Source organism: Labrus mixtus, chromosome 8, assembly GCF_963584025.1.
Source record: "Labrus mixtus chromosome 8, fLabMix1.1, whole genome shotgun sequence".
Lineage (NCBI taxonomy): Eukaryota > Metazoa > Chordata > Actinopteri > Labriformes > Labridae > Labrus > Labrus mixtus.
Window position 1 is genome coordinate 15588619 of NC_083619.1, and position 11946 is coordinate 15600564.

General features: G+C 40.7%; 1 protein-coding gene across 1 annotated transcript in view; it reads right to left on the bottom strand.

The window, feature by feature from the left end:
• ptch2 (patched 2) overlaps positions 1-3229 on the bottom strand; it is a 29211-nt gene extending 25982 nt beyond the window's left edge. The window contains exons 1-2 of the mRNA XM_061044648.1: positions 2724-3229; positions 915-1107 (exon numbers count right to left, since the gene is read on the bottom strand). Of these exons, the coding sequence (XP_060900631.1) occupies positions 915-1107; positions 2724-2870 (340 nt within the window). The 5' untranslated portion in view covers positions 2871-3229. The remainder of the gene's footprint in view (positions 1-914; positions 1108-2723) is intronic.
• Positions 3230-11946: the final 8717 nt, after the last annotated feature.

An 11946-nucleotide genomic window follows, 5' to 3' on the forward strand; every position in this document is an offset into this window, starting at 1 on the left:
CTGCCTGCTTGCCTCTTGTTGAATGGAATCCAAGAATAGTTAGGGACCACACAGGGAGCAGAGGGGGGGAGGGGTCAGAGCCCTCAAAGATGGCTAACCATTCACACAGTCCATCTGCTGCGGGGATCAGCCCCGACACTGAAAGCCTGGGGGTTTAAAAGGAATTTGGCCAGTGTGAAAAACCAAATAAAGCTGCCTCCACTGCTGAAAATGTACATATAATTTAAATCTTAAAATGACATAAGAGCAGCGTCCAATGTAAAGACAGTTTCAACCACTAACACACTCATCTCTGCTGGATAGTGAGTGTGTGTATGACAGATGAGGGAGAGGTTCTATTATTGTGCAGCTGTGTCACATGTGTTTGGGTTTCTCAGGTAAATTATTAAGACATGAACAGACATGAGCTCAAAACATTGAGCTTGCAAGATACACTACATTACACCCATAGCACACCAGCAACAAAGAGGGGAGTTATAACTACATCTTAAAGCTATTCAAAAGTGTAATTGTTCATGTATAGTCATACTGGTGTGACAACATTTTAATTGTGATCTGAATTTTGAAATTCCATCCAAAAAATGACTCAAACCTGCTTCTAATCAGCTCCCGCAACTCCTCCTAACTTCCTTTTCAGCCAGACAAGCAGCCAGTCACTGAACACCTAGTGCCCTCCCATGGCGCTGAGGTGACACTAACATTCATTCAAGCTCCGGTGGAAAATAACCATATCATCAGAATGTTCAAACTAATCTCTCAGCTTAAAATTCTTGAGACAAGTCAGTAAATCCAGCCATAAATATCAGACAAAACCTGCAGAAGGATCGCTCACTTGCAGAATAAGTGACGTTGTGATTGTCAGGCAGTAGCAAAACTCGAGGCTCAAAGGATGAACAGAGATGTCTTGAACTCACCTTCCACCCATAGCTGTTCGATGTCCGTTTCGATGGCAGCCACTCGGAGTCCCACAGACAGGGCGCCGAACACTAAGAGTCCGATAAAGAGTACCTTCCCACAATGCCTCTGGATGTGGCAACCCAGAGAGAACAGGAGGGCCTGGAACCTGGCCCGGATCCAAAGAGGAGCTTTCTGACCTACCGCCTTCCCCTGGATTCACAGCATGAGGGAGGGTGAGAATAGGACAGTATGATTATTATTACTATGTTAGCATACACAAATAACACATCAATACAGAATTGTCCTTAAAAGCAGGTTCCACAGATTGTCTCTACCTGTGTCTAAGCTGTGAAAAATCTAGACCACAACAACTTACAACCAAAACACCTCATAACACATGCAACTTCGTGTTCTAAATGAGATGTTAAGCTGTAGAATGAAGCGTCTTTCTATTCAACTATAGCTTCATGTAACGTTATGTCAACATAAGGTGCTAATTAGGAGCACAGTTTTTAATGTCAGAGCTGTGGTTTCAGAATAAAAGCCTCACATCTATCACATGAACTCAGAACAGGCTCCAGGACAAAGTCTGCCATGACACCTCATAGTTGAGATGATTGAATCCTGAAAAATGTGACAAACATGTGTACACATTTTCCATGTTAAGGGAAACTAGCTTCCAATTAGAGTTAGGGTCCAGAAATAAATCCTCACAAAGGCTTTCAAAACTGTTTCCATACATATGAAACAAACCACTGAATTAATGTCATATTCAAAATTACAACTAATGTTGCAGTTTATGAGTATAGATAGCAACACTGCCTTTCAAAACACTTCAAATGAATCTGGTTTTAAGTGATTCTTCAAGAGTATCAACACATGTGTACTGCTGTAATAGACTGACACTTAACTGCAACTGTTTTGGAAAGTCAAAGCCTTGCTCAATCACTTATATGCCTGAGTATAAAATAATAACAGGCTGAGCTGAGGAACAAATAGTTTAATCTTGTACCTCTAGATATACATTACATGTCTCTCCCTCTAACTTTTAACATTAATCTCGGGATCTGTGTTCAGTCCCTGTGCTACGAGCGTCAGTGCAGCGGAAGACATTGTCCTGCTGTTGTGGTTTCTCTCAGCAGTGCTGAAACACGTCCAAGCATCCGGGCGGTCCAAAGATGCTTTGTCAGATCAAACTCAATCAGTGAATTCCTTTACAGGGACCCACCACATTTCCAAACAGACCCCGGGCCAGTGCGCTCTCCGCTGCCTGCACAAAGCCAAAAACACGCACAACACGGCGCGGAGATGGGAACAAACCCCTCACTAACTCTCTCACTCCCTCCCGATGGCTTTTAAAAAAAACAAAAAAAAAAAAACAAGAAATGAATGAGTCTGCTGTCCATTCAAACAAACAGCAAAGTTAACATGCTGCCAAACACGAAAACTTGTGAAGTTGTTATCGCGTTATTCCTGGGGGGTTTTAAAAGTGACACACAAGAGCTAACTTGTACAAGATTTATTCTGGTAAAATTAAAGTAGAACATTTCTGCCGTGTTTACCAGGCTACAATGAAAACCTCTACTATTTTCTTATACAATAACGCACAGTTTTATCAGAACCTCTTCTGATATCGCTGTCGACTTCCTCGGGGAGCTGTGGTGGTCCCCGGACACCAGAATGGGAGCTCCCCAACATTCCCACATGGGTACCAAACTGACGCCTAGATATTGGCTAAATGTACAACACTTTCCATTATGTTAACCGACTGAATGAGAGCTGCCTTCATAGTAAATCCACACTTAAATTGCAAGCGCTTGTATCACCTTTGAGATCTGTTTAAGTGCGAAAGCAGCGTGGCAGTAGCTCGGTCTCCGGAGGAGGTCTGGGTTTTCAGGCGGCTGGGAGCGCGTATAACTCGGGGGTAAATCTCCATAGACGCCGGACCCTGGGACCCCGCGATCCGAGGCCATAGTCCAAAGAGGGTGAGCGACAGAGAGGCGACAGATAATCGTTGCGAGTTCACGAAAAGCGACAATAATAATCCAACATAGAAGAGGAGCGCATCCAGCAGAGCCGGCGACAAGTTAGAGGAACCGAGTCTAGTCTTCCGTGGACCCAAACAAGTCTCGAAACTCCATCCCAACATTATGCGCCCAAATCCGTAAAGGTCCTCCAGTCTTCATTCGTCCCGATAGTTTGTGAAACGACGTCTCAGAGCAGCAGTAGTTCTCGTAGGAGTAGTAGTTGTAGTTGTAGTAGTAGTAGTAGTAGTAGTAGTAGTAGTAGTAGCCTGTGTCTGAGCCGTCCGTGTCAAGTCTAACTCCCGTCCCGTAGCGGTAACATTTGGAGAAGTTCGCCTCTCGGCAAATCCTGAAAAGGGAGGTTTGATGGAAAAGTGCTCCGGCTCCCATTGGCCAAGGAAGAGGCAAATTACTTTGCAAACATCGCCTATTATTAGCTGCTAAGCAACAGCTCACCAAAGTGGAGAGAGAGGGGGACCACCCAGGCTGCTGCTGCCTGGGCTGGAGGGGAGGGGGAGGAGGGACAGAGGAGGGAGGAGGAGGAGGGGGGAGGGAGAGAGGAACTCTTTCAATAAACTCTGCACAGCCGCGCACACACGCACGCACGCACACACACACACACACACACACACACACACACACACACACACACACACACACACACACACACACACAAACACGCACGCACGAATACACGCACATGCGCACACGTTCACGCACTCAGCGAGCAAGCTGCCCGCCTCACTTGCTCTGTGAACATTAATCCCAGCACCCTGAAACCCTCCAGTTTGTTAGAAGCCATCACACGTCATCTTTTGATATCACGCACACAACAGCTTTTCTTTCCTTCAGGTCTAAAGACGTAAAGAAAAAGAAGAAGAAAAACAAACAAAAAACACGAATGTAATGTAAACGTAATTATTTTTGTTCTGTTCTGTATGATAGAATGACAGATCTGTCCACACTGCTCATATCTCTTCATCACATCTCATGCTTGAAGAGGTTTTTGAGCCTCACATTTGTTACAGTACATCCTAAAAAGACCTTTTTTTTTTATCCTCCCAACTCTCCGCTGTGAGTGCACTTTGTAAAAGGCAGCTGAGGAGAAGAAGAAGTAGCCTGGGCCTATATGTGTGCAAGTTTTTAGCACTAACAGCTGTAACCTCAACTCTTGTGGCCATGCTCTAAAGTTAGGTTGATAGGCCTTCTTACACCCTAGAAAATATCACCTTTAGCCCTTGTAAAAGTACCCTTAAAAAGATGGAAGGAATTATTCCGCATAAGCATCTTTTTCATAGACACTTAAGAGCTGCATGGTTCAGAGTGACACCCTTATCTCTGGGGGGATTTTTGGAAAGTTTCCACGCCTTGCCATGCATGATTTCATGAGTCAGAAAGAGGTTCACCTAATAAAGAAAGAAAGACGAGTTGGTACTGTATAGGGGCGAAGAACAAACAGAATCTGACCAGATTACATGAATTCTCTGCCTAAATACTCACCTGTGTTGCTGTGTAGAACATTTGTCATGTAGCTAGTGCTCATTTTGGGGCCTTTAGGTGCTAAAGTGAAGTCATTTGAATAAAGGTGATCCTTGAGTTTGTGTCATGGAGAGCGGCTAAAGGTTCTATCATCACCATTAACGTGCAGAAAAGGACACAAGGAACCAAGTATGGATTAGTGCTAATAGAGCCTAAATATTAAGGTCATTTGTAAATGCCATCCAGTTTATTCTTTGTGGGCTACTAAAATTGAAAATCTGAATTGAAAATCTCAATCACGTATTGAGTCCATTGTGACATCTGTAAACATCTCATTTTAATTTACAGTAATTAAATATTTTTTAAAAAGATGCCTATAAAGCATATATGATTGTCTTACATTATCATGACCTCGACAGATTTGATCAACTCTTACAGTTGTACAAAGTTCTCTGGATAATCTTGTTTAGTACACCACATATACTTTATATACTTCATACAGAATGTTTACAAAATGCACATATCAAAGTTGTTTAAAGATGCAAAGCAGATAGGGTGAGGTGGGAGTTTTGTTATCATTAAATTGGCTGTCGGGATAAACGTTAAGACCAAATGTTTACAATAAACGTGCATATAGCACATTTCATAAAAGTCGATCAGCAGTGTGTCTTAACCACGATCAGCTTAATGTGTTATGTCTTCTTTTCAGCGACAGAAATATTTAAAGACAGTGATGTCTAATTTTAGGCATCTCCTTTTCAATTTACACTTTAATAAGAAAATAAAAGAATTCCAATTAATTTAGTCTGAGCTGTATGTAGTTGTTCATTTGCATGTTTTTATATAACAAAAAACGTGATCAGCTCATATGAAACACTGCGATTCAAACTTAAAACATAATGACCATGACAAATTAGTATTAACAATCTAATGATGTTAAAGTTGGGGTACTTTTATCCAAAAACAGAACTCTATTGTGTCCATTTTGCTGCTGGTCGATCAATGTAATGCCTTTTCTTACTCAAGCTCATCATATTAAACCTGTTTGATCCTTTTTGTCAGATCTTGATCCTATTCTGTGTTCCCATCCTACTCAATGAAAGGTGAGCAGAAATTGGCATTTTGACTGTAAATCCTTTCTTCTTTAAAAAAAAAAAAAAAAAAAGGGACACTTTATTCAGTAAAGGTTGCCTGTTTGAAGTCCAAAAAAAATAAAACCAGAGAGAAGAATTTCTGCTGGCTTTGGATCTTTTCAGATCTCTTGTTATGACTTGATAACACAGGATTCGTCAACTGACTGTATAGTATCTATGTTTTCGAAATATATAATCCCAGGTTGTGTTGTTAACTTCTTCTTCACCACTACGCCGCAGCGCTCTGCAGTTAAATGATACTCCTATACAGATTCTCCTCCATCTGTCCAAACCGAGGCGACCAGACGCTCTTACAACCCTCTCACATTTCCAGACCAGTACCAGCCAGCCTGTTTCACTTGGTCTTTGTTGGACCTGGTCTAGTTTTCCTGGACTGGACTGGACTGGGTTGGGTCGGGTTAAGTGGTGCAGGGAAACAGGCAGCTGGAAATGGGAGCTAATGTGGAATGTGAGGAATTGGGTTGTGTGGTAGGGGGCCCCTTCAAGCCTAACAAACTCAGGGAGGTCCGAGGCCTGGTCTGGAGGCCTTGGATAAATAAACCATGTGAGATGACCATGCTCTATGCAGATATCTGCCATCACATCGCCCCAGCCTTCAAACACAAACCACCCTAGACCATTCTCTCTCTTTCTCTCTCTCTCTCTCTAATGTCCCTCCATCCGCTCTTTATCTCCCCTACTCTTCACTTTATCTGATTTTCGTCTTTACACCTCCACCTTTCCCCCTGTTTCATCTGCTTATGTACTCCTGCTCTTCTTCCCTCCCCTCCGTCTCCATTCCTCCATTTCATGTCTCCCCAGCGACTCCATCCATCCATCCGTTCATCCGTGCATGCATGGCTGCCTGTCCGTCCGTCCGTCCGTCCTTCCAGGTTCTGCATGCGCTGTAGGCAAAGCTACGGAACCGCTCTGGCATTCAGCCATCATCACACAGCAGCTGAGACGCCCGGGGTTCAGTCCTGAAGAGTGTTTATTTATCGAAGAGAGAGGGTGGGAGACCACTCACCAATGCATTCGTTCATATTCTATCTTATGGAATAAAGGAAGATGGAAAAATTAGTTGAAACACATAGAGGGATAAGATATATAAAATAGAGTTGGTGGATTAAGGTTAAGTGAAATGCAGCAATTTAATACTGTACATCACATGACCTAACATTGATGCTGTGTATCCGACAACACTGTTGCATTGTATTTCACTGTTAAGGTTGCACAATGAAACAGGAAATTTACCACAAACTTGCCTCAAATGTAGCTTCTTTCATTGGTGTAAAGATGAGCTTTTAAGATTAAGGGATTGATATTGTAAAGGACATACATTAAACTTACTAAGGGGAGTTTAAGGACATACTTTTGATAAGAATTTGAATAGGCAGATCATTTACATAAAACAAGAAGCAAAACATTTTGCATCATGGTTAAATGTGACATTATGTATTCATGTATCACATGGTGATGGTAACATCTGAAAATTCAAATCTAATAGGCCTATTCATTTTAAATCTATTTCAAAGAAAGGCACACCTTTGCTCTAAAAGTAGCTTTGCTCTCTTTTAATGTTCATTCTTCGCGCCTCATTAAGTGTGTCATATGATATCAGTGTGTCCCGACTGTGTTTGTGTGTTCTGGATGTCTAACCTGGATCAAACAGTTGTTGCACATAATTACAGAAACATGTTTTAATGTGCTTTCCAGTGGGTCCAAAATAACATATTCTAAGATAAGTATACCTTTGCACAATTTCCATGACTGTCTGAATGAATCATAACTCTTATACGATTAAAAAAAAAAACGCAACTCTTTGGAGCTGTGCATCAATGAAACCGGACAAGATGGATGAGATGTAAAGAAGAACTGATCTAGACATTATTCCTTATATGAATATATCATCAAAGACCAAAAAATGGAAAATAGAGTGTCGAAAATGATTTGTGAGACAAGTCTTGAATGAAAACAAATACTGTGTTCACATTTAGAATCATCAAGCAATCTGAAGGCAGTTGAGGTGAAAAGATTATAATTCTTTACCATTACACCCTGTGTGTATGCTACTTACCTTTGTTTCAGAGCAAATGACAAGATTTCCATTATGCAAGCAAGTTTAAAGAAGGGGAAAAAAAGAGAAAGAATCACAAACACACATCTGGTCAAGTCTTATCCAAATGAACAAAGAATTCTCTTGATAACCAAACAGAATATTTGACCACAGGCCGACTGACAAGACAAATAAAGCTGCTCGATAAACACAAAGAGTTGCGTTATTTGATGATGAGTGAAAATAAGCAGTAAACTCTAAATAAACCCAAAACTTCAAACTCTTTTTCTGTGTTCAATCCCAAGTTCACAGAGTTCTCTTACATATATCGGTGAGGTGCGTAGATTTTCTTCTATATGTAATTACACATTTGTCAGAAATCAGTCAAAAAGGCAAAAAAGTTTTTCCGATAGCAGAGTGACACTTTGTGCATGGAGCTCCTCTGTCAGTCTCAGTTCAGAGCTGAAGCTGCCACCCACAGACTCACACAAGATTAATTATGATAATGCATTTCTTTAGCCCTTTGTCATCGTAATGAATGGTTGCCTTTCTGGGGGAAAAACACACAAAACACAGAGAGACACAGAGAAACAAACTTTTCTTTAAGTCTTTGTTTGTGTGCTTGTAACAGAGGTATTGTCAGACACAGCTAGCAGGTGGTAACGCAAACTCAGACCTGCGGTTTTGAAAGAAAGCAGGGACCCTCACTACTGCGTTGGTGTGTTTATATGTAAAAAAGAATACGAGCACACAGGGCAGAAACAGTGCAGCTTCTCAAACAAACTCTACACTATTGTGTTCTGTTACAAATGACGAACAAACTCATCAAAAAAGCTAGTACCCAAACACTTTGAGACAACACACAGCTGTCTTTCCATCCACAGAAATTAAAACTAGACACATTTTTAATCAACAGCTGATCTGTTTGCATTTCCAGCTGCAGATGTTGCAAAGATTCAGATTAAAAAGGTTAGAGACAAAAGGTCACTCAAGGGTGTCAAGCAGGTCGGTCTTTTCGCCTTCCTGTGATTTTACTGCGAAAGCATTTTAAGATGTGATCCCAATCAACCACCCAGTCAATGTTTAGTTAATTAGCCGGGGGCCTCCACAGTGACAGACAGGGATATCTGGCTCAATGTGTGTGTCACTGAGGTTGTTATCCCATACATGGGATCTGTGTCTTTTTGTTGGCTCCGCAACTGTTGTAACTCTAAAGCTTGTGAAAAAGACTGTTTGTGTGTCTATGTATTCACATGTTTAAGTTGGAGATGGGGTGGTGTGTGTGTTGGGGAGGGGGATCTTGAAAGGTAATGTGTGGAAAAAAAAAAAAAAAGGAGAGGGAGGGAGGAAATTCATTTGTGGCCGGAGAACACAGAAGACAAATTGAGGAAGTGTTGTGCTAATGTGTAGGGGTCAGCAGCAAACACACAGGTTTCTGACTGACTGCCACTTGGGTGGCCTGTTCGCTCGCTGCCTCTCTCTCTCTCCTTTGCTCACCCACGATCAGCCCTCAAGCCATGAAGCCACCCAGCTACTCAGGCAGCCACCCCCCACCCCCCACCCCCACCCAACCAATAACCCACAGCTCCACCACACCTCTCTGAAAATCTATGTGCATCTGTGTATCACCATGTCTCCATGATCTTACCAGTTCATCTAACAGGATGTTTCTGTATTTTCTGTTTAACCTCCTTTAGGTTCAGTAGAAATTTAGATATCGTACATACATGAGGGTATCTCAGTAAAAAGCATGTGTTAAAGAACTGAACATGTAAAAAAAAATTTAAAAAAATAATTCCATGTGAATTGAGAGCCTCATTACATGTTACAACTTTCGTCAGCTATGATGTTTCACACAGTCCAACCCAAGACTCCACATTTTTGTGGCTGAAACTTTCAAACAAATGGGCATATGGATGTCTTTTGCATAATTTTAAACACAATTCCCCCAAACTCCAACATGACGTATTGGATATCATAAGAAACACTGTGATCTCCTTTAAAGCCTTAGATTTATTTGTAATGATCTGGAGCAAAATTTGGCTGAAATGATTGAGTTCTTTGTTGATTAACAGTCATTGTTTAACTGATTAAAATTCTATTTGACTTGAAAAGCAAAAGACACAACAGGAAATTGTGTTCCATGTGTTCCTTTGTTGTTCCTGTTGGTCCTTTATTCACCTCTCACTTCGTTTATCAAAGTTAAGAAAGGTCAAACACTTCCTCCCAAACGTTATCAGACTCTGTCTAGATATTCATCACACTTTACTTCGGACGGTTTTCAATGAAAGTTATTCCAATAAATACAATAACCAATCAAACAATTTCATATTTGGGTTATACAAAGTAACTGCAATACTTTAGTTAAAAATACAAAGCTGATTAATTTGTCAATGTGACTATTACCTAGTGCCCTACAAACAAAACTTAGCTGGGCAAAGCAGTGTTTTTTTCAGGGCCAGAAACGTTGCAGAAAAAGTTACATATCAGTGATCAGTGTGAAAATATGCTTGTTGAGATTTGGGGAAAATGAACGTTTAATGACTAAACAACCTTTGAGACAGTATCAAGATAAAACGTCCACAAGTGTCATTTGATGCATTTGTCTTGACTAAAGGCACCCAAAGATGACAGCCACTTGAACTTCTTCCAATCCATTTTGGGTCCCAGATTCCGAAAGTCTCTCAATCTCCAAACTTCTGTCAACTTTGAGGAAATTAATGTTCTAAATAAGTGATGTCTTTATGATTCACTGTGCACACAGTCACAACGACACTTCACACAAGAATCAGACACAAGCACCCAAGAAAAAAACAAAGAAATGTTAGAAAATAAAAATTGCTCTGCCGTTTTGCAAGAGCATCTACATTTAATTGATGCTTCATCCTTGCTAAACAGATCTTGTGGGCCAACGCTAAGCCAGCAAAATGATTAACTGATGATAATCTATGCATGAAAATGTTGTATTTTACAGATCACTTCTCTGTACTCTGATAGGTTGATTTGTTTAGGATGCATATTTAGATAAAAATCTTAGAATGGTCAGAACAGTCCATGAGACTGCAAAACCTCATGAAACTCCACATCTGCAGAGCAAACATTCACGTGTGCACTCAGTGCGCACAGACACACAGACACGCACACACACACAGGTAAGCTTGCCCATATGTGTATGCACACACAACAGCAAACACATGTATGTGCTGGGAGGCAGGCCTCCGCCATGGTGGCGTTGTATTGAGGGGACTCAGGGGTCTTTGGACAAATATACAAACCTTTACCCAAACACACCCGGCTGCCAGATCTCATCATGTGGTTGAAAAGAGAGGTCAGAGTGTGAGAGCGCTAAAAAGGTTAACACAGCAGAGACAAAGAGTATGGACAGAGTCGGCCTTAACTGCGGTTTTCACAAATTTAAACTTAAAACTCAGGTTACAAAATGTGGTTTTTCATTCCCTTATTTGGACACAGTTTTAGAGTAAAACAAATGAAGCGCCAGTTTGAAAAGCTGTTAAAAAATGTCTGCCATTCTTTTAACCAAAATTGCAATATAGAGGAAAAGGTTAGGACACATCATATATTCAATGCAGTGTGATGAAATGCGTAAGCCACGCCAATAGAGTAAAAAACAAGTCCAAAGTTACTTTAAATAAACAGATTACTAAGTAAAAGTAAAGTCAAGAACAAATGTTCATTTAAGAGTAAGATCTGTTCCAATGAATAATGGAACAATGCAACAGACGGACAAACACAGGTATGATAATGGAAATGGAAAAGTAGTGAACTTTGATGTATTTCAGTCTGTGAGCTGGGGCCACATCTGCAGTAAACAAACTAGGACGACAATTCTGTGGTGGGACCCAAAATGCTCTACAAAGAGACTTTGTTCCCTAAGCAGTTTTTTTTTCAGTTGAGGTTATACATTTATGGAACACAATATTGTAAGGAAACAAGTCAACCGAATGGTGACTGTGTTTGCATTGAGTCGGAAAAATGTAAAAAGCAGAAATCTGTGATGTTGTCAAAGTTGTATAAAATTGAACGGATGCACACCTGTTCCTGTGGCACATTGCCACTCTCTCCGTCAAAACCAATATTTAGACACAAGTTATACGAATTTAAAAAAAAAAAAATTATTTGCAACTTCTACAGCTATTAACATGCACGGTGTCTGTTTGTATGCTGAGAGATACGATCACCATCCTGCATGACTAGTTCATCCATTACTCCTATTGAACACATCTTCAATTGTATTGTTTGATATACTGTATATATTATTATTTACTGTTTACTTTTTCATATTTAAGTCAACTAACATTTGGAGCACTGCTGCTCACTAGTTTTCTACTTTTATATT